Raw genomic sequence first — 16,365 nt, forward strand, 5'->3', positions numbered from 1 at the left:
TGGTGATGGAAGGAGAACTGACTCTGGGTGGTGAACACACAATGGGATTTATAGATGATGTAATACAGAATTGTACACCTGAAATCTATGTAATTTTACTAACAATTGTCACCCCAATAAATTTAATTAAAAAAAGAAAAAAAAAAGAAAAATGTAAATGGATTAAGCTGTCCTGTCAAAAGGCAGAGATTGGTAGAATGTGTAAAACAACATGAACCAAATATATGCTGTCTACAGGAGACTAACTTGAGATACAAAGACACAAACAGGTTGAAAGTGAAAGGACAGAAAAGAATATTCCATGTTAAAAGTAACCAAAAGAGAACAAGGGTGGCTATACTAATATCAGGCAAAATACAGTAGTCCCCGCTTATCTGCGGTTTTGCTGTCTGCAGTTTCAGTTACCTGCAGTCAACTGTGATATAAACACTAAATGAAAAATTCCAGAAATAAACAATTCTTAATTTTTAAATTGCATGCTGTTCTGAGTAGCAGGATGTAATCTCGCACTGTCCCACTCCATCCCACCAAGAATATAAATCATCCCTTTGTCCAGCATATCCACACTGTTATGTACAGTACGAAATATTCTGAGATGACATTCACGTAACTTTTATTACAGTATATTGTTATAATTGTTCCATTTTATTATTGTTGTTAATCTCTTTCTGTGCCTCGTTTACAAATTAAACTTTATCACAGGTATGTATGTACAGGAAAAAAATAGTATATATAGGGTTTGGTACTATTCATGGTTTCAGGCATCCATTGGGGGTCTTGGAATGTATCTCCCATGGATAAGGGGGGACTACTGTAGACTACAAATCACAATAGCTAAAATGTGGGAGCAACCCAAATGTCCACTGATGGTTGAATGGATAAGCAAAATGTAGTACATATACACAATAGAATATTCAGCCTTAAAAAGGAAGGAAATTCTGACATATGCTACAACATGGATGAAGATTGAGGACATTACACTCTGAAATAGGCTAGTCACAAAAAGACAAATACTGTATGACTTCACTTATGTGAGGTATTTAGAGTAATCAAAATCATAGAGACAGAAAGCAGAATGGTGGTTGCCAGAGGCTAGTGAGGGAGAATGGGGAATACTGTTTAATGGGTATAGAGTATCAACTTTTGCAAGATGAAAAGAGTTCTGTAGATGGATGGTGGTAACGCTTGCTTAACAATATGAATGTAGTTAATACTACTTAACAGTACACTTAAGAATGGTTAAAATGGTCATGTTAAATAACAAAAAATTGATAAAAGGAAGAAGATATGTGGTTGCCAGAGGTTGGAGACAAGGATAAATGTAGACTGACTGCTAATAAACAAGGGGTTTCTTTTGGGAGTTTTAAAAATGTTTTGGAATTAGAAAGTGATGATGGTTGCACAATTTTGTGAATAAACTAAAAACCATTGAACTGCACACTTTAAAATGGTGACCTTTATGGTATCTGAGTTATATCCCAATTGAAAAATAAAAATAAACCTCATGTACTCAGGTAAAATTTAATGAGGCAGAATTTATATAGAATAAAATTCATCTTTTTAAATGTGTAGTTCTATCAGTTTTGACAAATGCATGCAGTCATGTAACCACCACTTCAATCAAGATGTGGTTTTCATGTATTTTGAATCCCCATTCGTTCTCACAAAAATGCTGGCTTTATTCTACTGTTCTATTAATTTCCTTCCCTAGTCCTCGTATATGCGGTCTATATCCACTACCTCCTCTTCATTCTCCTGTCTCAATCCTCTACAATCTAGTTTCCACCATTGCCTCTCCAGGAAACTGTTCCTTTTCCCAACCTCATTATTCTATCAATGATCCCACCAATATCACGGTCTACTAAATTTAAGACTTTGAAGTGATCTTTGATTCTTCCATCTCCTTTATCTCCCGTACTCCATTATTGATATGTCACCAAATTCTTTTGCTATTTATTCATAGTATCTATTATATACTTCCCTTTTCACAGATACTCATTTCAGACCTTCTCTCACCTAGATTACTCTAACAGCCTTTAATCCTTCCTTCAATCCATCCCACATCTTGTTGCCAGATATATCAACTGACATAATTCATGTAAAGCACCTTATAAACCATAAAGCAGTATGCAAGTATAAAGTACAGCTGAACCTTGAACAGCAGGGGTTTGAACTGTGTGGGCCCACGGATTTATATCCAATTGGGTTTGAACGGCGCAAGTCCACTTATACGTGGACTTACATATAAGTGGACCCACGCAGTTCACTTTGTTCAAGGGTCAACTGTAATTTTGATCTGCAGTTGGGAATCCGCACATGTGGAGAGCCGACTTAAGTTATATGTGGGATTTTGACCGTGCAGGTGGTCGGCGCCCCTAACACCTTTGTTGTTCAAGAGTCAATTGCACCATGTTCTTAAGATAGTGTGTCAAGTCACTCGCCTACTCAAGAACTATGCAATGAATTCTCATTTGTAAGGTATCAACTACTTTACCCAATGTCCCTCTACAACAGAGGTTCTCAAACCTTCTTGGTTTATGGCACCCTTAGTGTCTCAAATTTTTCATGGCACCCTTAAAAAAAAAGGACCAGTTCCATTAGTTAGATCCAAACAACTTAGAAAACATTTATGAACTAGAATTTAAAATCCATTTGAAAAAAAATACATGTAAGTTGAAAAACTATTTCTGTTTCATTCTTAGCCACAATTACTTACTAATGGGATGTGTATGCCTGTGGGGTGGGTACTGTACAACTTCTCAAACCTTAGAATCAAATTGGACACAACTTTCCTCATTTCTTATTTGACACTGATTTTCATGTGTTACTTGCTTTGTATCACAGCAACCAGTGAAAACCCAGATTCACAAAGATATGATGTAATCAAAAGGAATGCAGCACATTTTGGTACACGGAAGTGGGGGTGCTGCTCTAACAAATACCCAAAATGCGGAAGTGTCTTTAGAATTGGGTGATGGGCAGAGGCTGGAAGAATTTCAGGAGCATGACAGAAATAGTCTAGCTTGATTAAAGACTGTCAGTAGAAATACGGATGTTAAACACCCCACTGGTGAGGGCTCCAAAAAAAGTGAGGAGCATGGTAGAGAAAACACCAAAATCATTGTGAACAGACTGTTAGAATTATGGATGTTAAAGGTGTTTCTGGTAAAAGCTCAGAAGGAAATGAGGAACATGTTATTGGAAAACTTGAGGGAAGGTGATCATTTTTATATAGTGGTAAAAAGCTTAGCAGAATTGTGTCCTACAACTATATGGAAAGCAGAACTTGTAAGTGATGAAACATTTAGCTGCGATTTCCAAGCCAAGTGTTGAAAGTGTGACTTGGTGTCTCCTTGATGCTTATGTAAAATGTGAGAGGAAAGAGAGAAATTGAGGGAACAACAGTTCAACAAAAAGGAAGCAGGACTTAATGATTTTAGAAATTCTCAGCCTATCCAGATTGTAAAAGATGCAAAAATTTCAAGATTCACTGTCAGGAAAGCATGCTCTAGAGAAAAAGCCAAGCCTGTGACTGAACAACCTTTTACTAGTATCTCAGAAAGATCAAATGTCAGTGTATTCAGTCACACAAAAATCTCTTTGAAAAGATTAAACATGTGACTCAGATCTCAGCAGAAGCTAAGAATAGAAATGGATTATCTAGGAAAGACCTGTCAGGAACCTCTTATCTGGAGTGAATATCCGTAACATACATGTGAGACCCAAAAGGTTCATAGGACGGTATACTAGCACAAAAACTGCTAGATTGGACTGGAAAAGATGAAGAGAGTATAAAATGAAGGAAAGCCTTTTGATCTCCAAAACTCTAGTCAGGAAACAGGCTGATGAAACTACTTAGCTGCAAATACATGCTGCCCTTGATGATAAATGAAAGATGACTCTAAGGGCGGAGCCATGAGCCCCGAGTGCAGAACCTTAAATCCAGAGGGTGGAGCTGGAAGACGCGAAAGATTATTCCCAGGCCTTGGAATTTAATGGAGTTAGCTTGTCTGGATTTTGAAACTGCTTGGGAACAGTGACTCCTTTTTCCTTCGATTTTTCTTCCTGTTCGAATTGGAATATCTGTAACTGGTACCCTATGTCTGTCCCACCATTGTATTTCAGGAGAAAAATACAGGTCTACAGATGGAGAGGGATTTTACCCCAGAATGTATCAGACTCAGTGTATCACCAATACCTGATCTACATGATGAGATTTTGGAATTTTGACCTGATGACATTAACATGAGAGTTTAGACTTCGAGTTGCTGGAATATTTGAGACTTTTAGGGATGTTGGGATGGGGTGAATGTAGTTTGCATGAGAGATGTAAGTGGATCTTAGGGGGCCAGAGGGCATAATGTGATAGGTGGAATAATGGTCCTTCAAAGATGTCTATGCCATAATCCCTGAAATCTATGAATATATTACGTTACATAGCCAGGGGGAATTGGGGTTGCAGATGAAATTAAGGTTACTCATCAGCCGACCTTAAAATAGAGAGATTATTGTGTATTATCCAATGTAATCACAGAAGTCCTTAAAACTGGAAGAGTGAGGCAGAAGAAGTCAGAAACAGAGGAGATGTGATGATATAGAAGCAAAGTCAATGGAGTGACGCAATGTGACAAGGACTCAACCTACCCGGGCTGGCTCTGAAGATGGAGGAAGAGGGCCATGGGCCAAGGAATGAGATTGGCCTCTAGAAGCTGGAAAAGGCAAGGAGATATCCTCCCCTAGAGCCTCCAGAAAGAATGCAGCCCTGCCAACACCTTGATTTTAGCCCAATAAGATCCGTGTTGGATTTCTAACCTACACACTCGAAGATAATAAATTAATGTCCTAAGCCACTAAGTTTGTGGTAATGTGTTATGACAGTAATGTAAAACAAATTCTATTGTTTATAAACAGAAGACAAGTATCACTGCATTGCCCTCAAAAATTTAAAATATACTATGGCTCCCCTGTGAGTCCATTATGTGCAGCCTGGCACATAGTCTGAGAACTGTGGCTCTAGGACAGGGTTCAGCAAACTACAGCCTGTGGGCCAAATCCAGGCCACTGCCTGTTTTTGCAAACAAAATGGTACTGGACACAGATACACTCATTCCTTTACATACTGTCTATGGTTGCTTTCATACTAGAGCAGAATTGAGTACTTGTAACAGAGACGATATGGCCTATAAAGCCTAAAATATTTATCTTCTGGCCCTTCACAGGAGATATGTGCCAACCCCTGCCCTAGGATGTGGCCCTACTCAGTCCATCTATTTCCCTCACTCTGGTTTCATTCTTTTAATCTCACTCCCCATATTCTTACCATTCTGAGTTCCTGTCATTATCTTAGCTCATGCTATAATTCCATCTTGGATTTCCTGCCCCTTCCTTTTCTAAACCTTGTGTCCTTTAAGAAAATCCTAAGTCATACTTTCTACCTAAAACCTTCCCTATCTGTTCTCTCAGGGCATTTTTTTCTCTACCATACCACTTTAGCTGAGATTGATCAGTTATTTTATTACTCTCTAAATTGTTTCATATATATAACAATCCATTATTACAAATAGACTATAAGCTCCTCAAAGAGAGTAACCGTGTCTTGAATTTCTCTAGAAAACATCCAAAGCCTAGCCACTGTGTCATGAAACAGCGGGTCGCTCAGTTAGCATGTGTTGATTGCATTTCTTAAGCTGAAATTTACTCTAAAAATGTTGTTAAGTTTGGGCCCTGACAGTTGCAGCTGAAATTTGATATCCACAACTATTAAAAGTGGTATTACAGATGATTTATTTGTAGACATTCCAGCACTATGATGGCTGGTATCTCTTTTAGCATTTGCAGTTTTGATATCTATGATACTGTTAGGATGAGTTTAGTCTGTGATAGCAGACAACGTTCTCTAATCCCCCTCTGAAATTCCCTTATTTTTTTAAACTAAACATCTTTTCATTTTATATAAATTGCATAAAAAGGAAAATGATGCCAAAATTGGGATAAGAGTTATGCAAATTTTTATCCTCAAATGATTCTGCGTTCAAGATAGTTTATTAGTTTTCTGTTTTTAGTAAATGTCTAGCAGATATTAAACTACTTAAGGCAGAAATCCTGTATGTTTAACTGAATAAACCTACTGGCAATAGAATATATCTGGATCCCCTGCATTCAACCCAAACTCATCATACTGAAACCAAACATCACAAACCAAGGAAGGGTTTAATAGCTCTAGAATTTAAAAGATCGATGGGGGTTTGGCAAAGATGATATAAGGAAGATGTTATGTAATTTTTAATATCTAAAATTTGGATTTCACAAACCTTAACTATTTTCTTAATCACCAGAAAGTCACTATTCTTTTTATTCTAGAGAAACAGAATGACTTGGCTCTGAGACTTTTGTCAAACTGAGGTCATTTCTAAACTTTCACTACTAAGAGTCAAGTCCTAGTCAAAGATCTCCATTATGGACCAGACTCATAGTTAAAAAACAAACAAACAAACAACCAAACAAACAAAACATTTTACTTAAAACTGAGGGCAGGCAGTTACCATAACCATTGAACAGCCCTAGTGACCAAAAACCAATCACCCTGAAATTACTTTGTGTTGCCATCCAAATAGTTGTCTCTTTGTCAAGGACTAAACCTAAAATTCTTATGGTTCCAGATAAATTAAGGTATAGCACTTAACTAATTTTATTACAGTTTGGGGTGCACAAAAAAAGGAGATTTTGGGAATTACTTTTCCCTCACTCGAAGAAAAAAATTGCTACTGAGACTTCGCGGAAAATGACATAAAATGTCCTCATGCCTTCTTTCTCCACACTCCAAGAACATCTTCTTGCCCTTTCATGTCCTTGCATATATTCCTCTGCATAGAATGTCCTTCCTCTATTTTTCCACCTAGCAAACTCCAATTCTTCCTTCAAGTTTAAGCTCAAATATAAGCTGCTTTGTGAAGTCTTCCTTGACTCGTTTAGCCATAAAGTTCTTCCCATTTTGTACATATTCCCCATTAAAGCAATTATTTTATAGGTATTTAAATTTATTATTTGCATGTATTTCATCCAATTTGTTCATAGGTATCAAGGATTCTTCTTTCATTCTTATGTTCCTAGTACCTGGCACATAGGAGATAGCTCATAATATTTGATGAAAGAAGAAATGAAAGATTCATTCCTCACCCAAACTTTTAAAACAAACTATTATATCCTGGCTTTGACACCTCCTTTCTTGGTCTCCTAAAAACACCCTTGCTGGTTTGGCCTCAATGCCTAGTTCCTTTCTGATTCTTACCTGTTTACCTTATCTATCAAATCTAGATGCTTCCACAAAAACACACGTGTCTTTCCTGCTGCTCAAACAGTTTCCTCTCAAGCTGTTCACTGGCTTCAAGAAAGTCTTTTGGAACAAATTTCAAACTGCTGTGTTCTTCCCCCCAACATAGTAAGTAACTTCAGATCCACTCATCTCTTTTCATTAACGTAATTCTAATGCTCTTTGTTTCACCAGAAATATTTTACTAAATGACTCCAATGCTCTTTACATATTTTTTATTAGTTTCAGGTGTACAAAACAATGTAATAGTTAGACATTTACACCCCTCAGGTAATGTTTATCTCAACTGGGCTCCATATTTCATGTACCAATAAGCTTTAATTTAAAAATAAAATCATTTTATCTCTAATTTTGGAAAATAGATTTGAAGGAATTCTCATTTAATTTATCTGCCTGGTTTTTCAACACGCTTTTATTATTTTAGAGGTTTCAGAGAACAGAATCGTATCTGAACAAACTATCAGAAACACCTCAGGTTGGGAGTGACTCACCGATACTCCTTGGTGTACTCAAAGTCTTGTTTGTTGTAGGCAGGTTTTAAGAAATTGCACTCAATGACTCCAATTACTCCCACACCTTCTCCATGAGTTGGCTTAGAAGAAAAATATTAATTTCAACACTTACATTACTGTTGACTGCCTGTAGGCATTTCCTTTTAATTCCAAACAATAACAGAAAGGTTACCTAACATTCATGGGCAAGGAAAGGCTAGCAAGACGTAGAGAAATACTCATAATGTATTTCAATAGACTGCAAGTATTACATTGAACTGGAACCTCTGGCCAATTCCAGGGCAGAGGTGTTCAAATTATGATCCATAGATTCCCGAGGATTTTTCAAGGATTAATAGCCATCTCTACTTCACTCATATTATCTCTACTTTCACCTGTTTTATATTCTGGGATTGCCATAAAATTTCATATGAAAATGAAACTGCTAAAAAACCAAGGTTATATACTACTGTTCTAGGTACATACTTAATCTGAGAAAAATTTTAAGGATGCTAGGTAATCATCACACTCTATTAAAATAAACTATTTTTACATATGTAGGCCACCAAACAACTATTAAAGAGAGTCACACTTGTAGTGGCTATCAATTACAAGTTGATAGAAGAGATTTTTGAACTTAAAATATTTAAAAAAAATATTTAATGGAAGGAATTGAGGCAGGGTATAATCAGGCTGGCACACAGACATAAATTGTCTAAAGATGATATAACAAGGAAAATCAACATAGGCTGAAGACTAGCTATCCTGGGTCTTATATAACTTTGTCCATCTATGTAATATAAAGCAGTTCATCATTCTTTGTGCTTTAGCATTCTTATCTGTAAAACAGGAATGATTGGGATACTTGCAGATATTTCTACATTAAATCATCATTTAAAACACTGAAGATGATGGTAATATTTGTGTAGTTCAGTTTATAAAGTATTTTCACACAATTTTACTCCATTTAAATCTCTCAACGTTGTAAGCTGTAGGGTAGGCAGATGAGGTAAAATTATTGTTGTTTTTTCATTTTACAGGTAAGGAAAATGAGTCTCAGAAAAATTAAACAATTTAGCCAAGGTTGCACTGCTTGTAAGTGGAAAAGCCGGGACTCAAATCCTGGCCATCAACCACTATTTTATGCATCTTCCACTATGCCTTATTGTCTCCCCCAAGAAAATATAAAAAGCTACCTTCAACATTAATAAACTTAAATACATGGCAGAGCTGCTGGTGTTCCAATTCTGCCTCTTATTAACAACTACCTAGAAAATGCATCCAGTAAAGTTCCTGGGTTAATTAACTTCTATGAAGAATAAGAAGTAGTGTTTTTCAACACACAACAGCTCAGCGCTAAAACAGAATTCCAGGATCAGATTTAACAACCATCACAAGATGGGAGTAAAAGCCATTAAAGACTTTATTCCCTTTGCAAATTTTAAATTCTCTTCCAATTCTTTACAGCTTCCTATGACAAGGGAACATTGGCCACTCACCTTCACCTGGCATCCCACCTTCTCAAAGGACTTTATGAGCCGGTTGTGATGATACATCATTACTCCAAACTGCTTCTTTTTCTTGCAAGAGAACCCAAAAGTTATTCTCACCTGCTTATTCTGAGAATAAAATCATTAAGGAGACAAACGCCAGCGGCTTTAGCAGACAAAATTTTGTACTCGATCACAGCAAAGACCATTAAACACCATTGGATGTAAATCAGTACAACCTTTCTAGAGGGCATTTAAAAATTCTGTACTAAAAGCTTTAAAAATAATCTTACCCTTTGACCAAGTAGTTATCTGCCTAGGAATTTATCCTACAGAAACAGGCAGGGAAGCCCATAAAGGTTTATGAGTTACAGAGATTTATCAACTAGTTATAATGGCAGAACAACATAAGTCATTTAAATGTCTGACATTAAGGGAATGATTAAATAAGTGTTGGTATATCCACACAGTCAATTATTTAGCTTTAAAACTATGCCCTTTAAAAATATTTGGGAACATTAGGAAAAGGTTCAGAATATTATAACAAGCATTACCTAAAAATATGTATATATAAACATATACATAGAAAAGACTGTGAGAAGATATACCAAAGTGCCATCAGTGATTTAAAAATTCATAAATAATTATGAAACGTTTCTTAACCTTGCTCGCTGCTCAACTTGCTGCTAGGTCTCCCAGGTCCTGATAAGAGTTGTAAATAGTACAACACAAATCTATACAATTATAAGCAATTAGGTAAATCCTGCCAATTATTCAAAAGTATGAAAGCAACAGCGCCAAGAACCAAATCACTTTTAAAGGTAAAGGATGATGAATAGTCCTGTTGTAATATACTTCATGGGAAGAAGTTAACAAGCTTGGGTAGATGAAATAAGGACTAATTATTATACATGAAGCATGAACAATGATGGGTTTTTAAAATGTCCTGTTTGTAAGAAAGATAAAAGGGAGATAGAGAAACTGATTGATTATTTTCATTAAAACAAATACTAAGAAATCTTCATGTCCAAATGAGTTAAGTAAAAATTTATTTTTGCTACATATTCAAAAAACTATATCCACTGCCTCCTCTAAATAACATGCTATGTGCATAAATCCATGTGACACATGGGCCAGGTATGATACAAGGACAGTAATACGAGTACATAACACAGTAATGTCTGGCTCAGAACATACAATGTTCTGGGTCTCAGAAACTCCAATCAAACCCCAAATAAAACCCTATTCCAATGCAAAAACAAAACAGGACAAAACTCCCTCAAACAAACAAACTAAAACTCTACACCATAAAATTAATATTTTTAAGATAAATAGTCTCAAAAACTTTCTACTGTACACTTTTAAAATTCTAAGTTATGGGATGGGGGTACACGGGGGTAGGGGGTTCCTCAAATTAGTGTAAAGAGAGAGGACAAGAGGAAAGAAGAGGCCTTTGATAACTGAGGAATAAATAAATCAGCATCAGTGATCTTGGGAGACATTTTGTTAGGAGTGTCATTTTACTCATACCTATAGTGAATTCTTTTAGCCCAAATTCTAATAGAGAAGGTAACTAGTTTAATGAGAAGGGGTATAAGAAGAGTTAAGATACATATAGAATGTGTGCATAGGAACCCATAAAAGAAAGAAGCTGGTGACAGAAATGTGGTACACCTGAAACAGTAGCTGGAAAACAATTCTTTTGACTGGCTCTGTTAAACCAATGGCACTAAGATCCCAGCCTACATACACTGATATAACTAAGTTACCTACAGATGTTAACAATGCTAGCTCTGGCTTTGTTAAGTTGGCTTTAAAAAAAAGTTTCCTAGTAGACAAGGTATTGTTCCCGAAAAGGAGAAAATCAATCTGCTTATGAGATACAACTGCACAGCTTTTTAAAAAGGATACGACAATTTCTAATTATTGATCAGGGGAAGAAAGACAAAGATAAGTAATGCCTTTGATAAAGTAAAGAGAGTGTTTTTCTTAGTCCAAGAGCTGTGCTTAGTTATTAGACAATAAATTACAAGAGCAATTTTTTCTAACTGCTTATGAGTTCTCAACATTTCAAAAACTTTTTTCCTGCTCAGAAAACTACCAACAAAGACGGACCTAATTTCCATAATCTTAAGATTTTTCTCAAGTGTCTGAAATCCAGTCCTAGTGCAATGGAGGATAGAAGTGAAAATGAGTAATTACTTCTCTGAGTGGCTGCCATTATGAGAAGTATCAGGAAATCCATGTCAAACCTGTTGAAGATTTATCTCAGCCTAGAAAATCAACCTTTAATTTCCACTCTCCTAACTTCTATCAACGTAAGTCTGGACTTGTCATGACAAAAATCATACTATGTCCAAAAGATTAACAAGTTCAAGTCAACGTTTTGCCGATTTCAATCAATATAATATACAACAAAATAAAATGCCAATATAAACCAAATGGTGTGGACCTTTTAGATTCTCAAACCTGGCTGCTTATTAGAATCAGCTAAGAATTTAAAAATAAACAAATGTTTTTTATTAAAAAAGGAGATTTCATAATCTACTGAACCAGAATCTCCAAAGTCTCAGGACTCTGTATTATTTTAATAATTTCCAGATGATTTCTGATAAAACTGATGCATAGATTGGCAATTAAGAAACACCTCTTCAGAGTACACTGTAACAGGATTTGTTCTGCAACACATATTTTTGAATTAGAAAAGGAAAGGTTTTTGTTTTTCTGTGCCAGCTTTGAAATCTACTCCTGAAATGAAGAGATAAGCTTCATGTAGTTGTAAGGATACTGTGAAGGTAGGTTTATATATATCATATGCTACATTGGCCAGGCTCTTGGCAATCATCTGGGTAGTCACCTTCTTTTGACGCAGAAAAATTTTCATTCGTGGCTTCATATACAGAATACCACAAAATGCCTATGGAATAGTGAAGGGAAAGTTATTATATGATAGTGCCAATTCTACTGACATCCCCACAAAACACTGCTACCAACTAAGGTCTATTCTGGACAAAGATTTGGCTCAGTTTCTATACCTTGTTATACTATCATAACTACCACACTAACGTGCTGCTGACTATATTCACTAAACTGTTTTGGTGGAAACAGTGAAAAGTATTCCTAACACAGGGCTAAAAGGCTGTCATCTTTATATAACTAAAGTGAAATCTTGTTCTCTAGATTTTCTTGTTACAGCAAATCTTACCTCTCATTGTTGGAGAAAAACCACTCTTACTCACCCGTAAAGAATACTCTGTTTCTGGCAGCTCAGAGGTAACACCACCAGTCTCTTTTTCTTCTGTGCCAAAGTCTGATACCAGGATGTCATACTGATCTGTATCAAAGTCCAACTCAGACTTTCCATCTTTATTTCTGGGTAAAAGAGACAAGTACCACTCTAACAAAAACTGGCTCCAAAGGACAAAAATGCACTAGGAACCCAAGAGAAAAGAAACAATATGAGCCAAAACTCAGGTACTTATTTCTTTTCCTGACTACCAGTACTAAGGAACTACAAATTACTTGGTTTGAAGACCACACGGTATTTCCAGTCTAAACAGATCTACTGTGTTTCATAGAACCGGTAATGCCAAGTACAGAAGGAAAGGGAAAAAAAAAGGAAAGTGGGTATGTATGTGATCTGATAAATCAAATGGATGCCAGCTATATCCTCGAAGAAAGATCTTATAATAGATCCCAACTTTCTGGGTATTGTTGGGTAGGTCATTCAACATCATTCTCCCTAATTGAATAAATAGATGAATCAAAACCTACTTCTTCTAACTTTAGCAACATTATAAGGACTAATGAGATACCAAGATTTCCCCAGATCTAATCATATTTCTTAGAAGGAAAAGAAGGTTGTTATAGAAACAGCATATATTTGCTAGTCCTCTATAAAATCATTTATGGAATTATCATTTAAATATAATAGTACTCATTCCTTTTATAAGGACCTTTCTTCTTCTCATAACCCTTTTCGGCCACTTAGCTTTGGTCCATTCCAAGACCCTGGGCTATATCACTAACAACTGCCAGGGCAAAGAGCCAAGACCCATCTTTGTTCCTGGAAAAAACTCAAAACAAATGATGGGTTATGGAGAAAACATATATATCAGAACAGTTTCCAAAATTTGTTCTGTTGAACAGCAGTTCCCCAAAATACTCTTAAATAAGAAAGGAAGAGAGGGAGGGAGGGAGGGAGGGAGGGAGGGGGGAGGGAGGGAGGGAGGGAACGAGGGAGGGAAGGAGGGTAGGTAAGATAGGTTGGCTGTGTGATCAAATAAAATTGAGAAACAATTCCTGGCTCTTAGAGCAATGTCAAAGGTCTAGTGATACCTCCCTCATACTTCAGGCTCTGCAAGCTCAGAGCTGCTGTGGTAAAAATGTAGCTCCTCCTTCAGGGCTGGACCAGAGCCATTAGGTATGGAACTTGTATAAAGCCCATGTCACTATAATACTATACTCTGGATTTTCCAGGATAATCCTGATTGTTGCTACCCCACTCAACTCTAACACATACTCTGAAGGGGTTCTCTGTCCTCCTTGCCCCTCACCATTCACCTTCCAAGGAAAAGAAGGCTGGAGAAACATTTTTTGAAACTGGGGAATACTGCATACTATATTGCTCTCTTAAATATTTTCAATGCATATTGAAATAACATTAGCATATTAAAGCCTCTTTATTGCTGAGAAGTCCTGCAATAAAGCAACATGCTAGACTTTGTTTAAGCCAACTTTTCCCAGTTATTTGACCACGGAATCCTTTATTTACATAACACCTAGTACAGTATAACTGAGAAACAATGGATAAAGAAAAGTCTGCTTAATGTGTTTAAATCATTGGAAATACCTCAGAAAAAATATTTGTGAAGTTTTTCCAAGTAGGACACAGAAGATCTCAATGACCAATGTGTGAAAAATCTCCTTACGTTTGTTTTCTTTTCAGTTAAAGTACTTTCTACACAAACCAGCATGGTTTTTATGTAAGTTTAACCCACCTAAGAAATGAGGTGAAATATTTGACTTAAGGAGAAAAAGACAAATGAATATATCTGATACTCTGTTCTATTAGGCATAAGAGTTAACACCTCTATTTTATATTAAAGGTTTTTAGGTTTTAGTGGACACTGTTAAATGTATTCCATTTGACATGACAAGATTAAACATATGACGTATCCTAGAGAATTTCTAGATTGTTTTATTAGCTCTCAACACGACCTGAAGCCAGCCTCACTATAGTTCAAATTTATCTGCTTCCAAGATTTTTCTACTTCTAATCCAGCTACTCTGAAGCACTAACACTGAGGTCGTCATTTTTACAGATCGTGTTATGCTTTATTACCCTAATGTCTCTTTCTCATACTTCATTTTCATTGTCAAACAAGTGAAATAACTATCATGTACTGACCTCAAAACAGTGCTCATGAATATAAAATAGAATAACATTGAACTGTCTTGATTATTTGTGGCAATCAAGATATGCATGTCTCCACCCTATGTAGCTCCACATTTTACAAATAAGAACCACTGTCTCAAACAGAGCTGTAGTTCTAAGAATGTTAATGAAAAGTATACAGTGAGATACAGATATGTATCAAAAGTTACCTACTCTGTTTCTCCAGAGATTTATTAAAGTGTGCTTCATCATACTACCTTGGCTTATTATCATCTATCACCCTTGGAATACTATACCTGCGGATGTTCCAAATGAGAACACGAGTGCCTTTTTTGCCTGGGATGGCATCAAACTGGGACAGCAGGTCATTTTCACTGTTGAAAACTGTATAGTTCAAGATGGCTTCTAGGCTGGGCAAGGAATCCTCAGTAATAATCATTTTTTGTAAAACCAAACACAGTCAAAGGAAAATTAATATTTTAAGAGGATGCTATAAGGAAGATCTGCTTTTTGGGTTGCATGTTTAGACAAAATATGGACATACATACATAAAGCATGGGCATTACTGCTACAGAAGAAAAGAAAGGAGAAAATGAAGAAAGGCTGCGGAAACCAACACAAAAATCAGTTACCCCTGTAGACTACAGCTTCAAAGAGACAATGTAAATACAGTACTGTATTTAAGAAATAGATCAAAGCCTGCATTTTTAGACTTTTTGGAAGCAATGAGTTCAAACTTTATTGCTATAGTGCTTGGGTAACACAGAAATAAAAGCTTGTTCAGGTATAGGGAAATGAGCTATTCTGCCATCAGATAAGCTGACGATTAGAATGTTTCTAGGAGTATGATGGAACGTAGCTACCTTCAGGCAGAAAAACAGAGAAGCCCCAGGGAACTTTACCAAGGGAATGGTGGAGGAAAGAAAGAGATCAAATCACATAACAATGAAAATTACCATACAACAAAAACATTTCTAAGCTATGGCCAATAGTTCATTTATTTTCAAAATATTTAATGGGGGGAAATTCAAGTTAAATTTAAGACAGTTGAGTACCTCTTTAAGTATGAAAACGTTTGATAGCTGGATTTGACCTGAAGAAAGAGGTTTCTATCAAAATAGTCAGATGAGACCAATTTTTAACCAACATTCTTCATTTCCAGAAAGGATATTGTTTTGCTGGTTGAATGGAACAATTGGTACAATAACTGCCTGGGCCTGGACACATTCCAGGTAGGTCTGTGATAGGAGTCCAACTGTGAGAGTACCCCCATTCTTGGTGAAGACAAGAGCGTCCTTTCCTAGCCGCATGGAGCCTGACTTGAAACCATTACCAAAGACTCCGATGGGACACTGGCTCTTCTTTATGACTTTATCTGTAAAGCCAAAGCTGTAATTACACAAGAAAAAAGAAATCAGAAGAAACCAAAAAGGTAAAAAGCATCCTAAGATAGGGGACAGGCAGAATGTTTAGCTTACAAATGAAGAACACTTGTAAAAAGCCCTCTTTTTCCTACTTTTGATCCTTCTGGGCAAAACTATTAAGTTAAAAGCATAGGAAATTACTATGGGGTAATGGGACTGATTTTCCTGTGGGGCTGTGTGTACACAAACACTTCCACTACACCAGAGTCACACTTTAGAAATGTAAAGGCAG

At 36.3% G+C, this 16,365-nt stretch overlaps 1 protein-coding gene across 2 annotated transcripts in view; it reads right to left on the reverse strand.

Annotated features, from left to right (window-relative positions):
* MORC4 (MORC family CW-type zinc finger 4) overlaps window positions 1–16,365 on the reverse strand; it is a 74,108-nt gene that overhangs the window by 46,686 nt on the left and 11,057 nt on the right. Inside the window, exons 4-9 of one of the 2 annotated variants that reach the window (XM_074323475.1) lie at window positions 15,880–16,098; window positions 15,006–15,152; window positions 12,551–12,683; window positions 12,100–12,228; window positions 9,321–9,440; window positions 7,822–7,922 (exon numbers count right to left, since the gene is read on the reverse strand). In XM_074323475.1, coding sequence (XP_074179576.1) covers window positions 7,822–7,922; window positions 9,321–9,440; window positions 12,100–12,228; window positions 12,551–12,683; window positions 15,006–15,152; window positions 15,880–16,098 — 849 coding nt within the window. The remainder of the gene's footprint in view (window positions 1–7,821; window positions 7,923–9,320; window positions 9,441–12,099; window positions 12,229–12,550; window positions 12,684–15,005; window positions 15,153–15,879; window positions 16,099–16,365) is intronic. The other variant, XM_074323477.1, reaches the window with a different exon arrangement.

The sequence above is a fragment of the Rhinolophus sinicus genome, chromosome X (assembly GCF_036562045.2).
Source record: "Rhinolophus sinicus isolate RSC01 chromosome X, ASM3656204v1, whole genome shotgun sequence".
Classification (NCBI taxonomy): domain Eukaryota; kingdom Metazoa; phylum Chordata; class Mammalia; order Chiroptera; family Rhinolophidae; genus Rhinolophus; species Rhinolophus sinicus.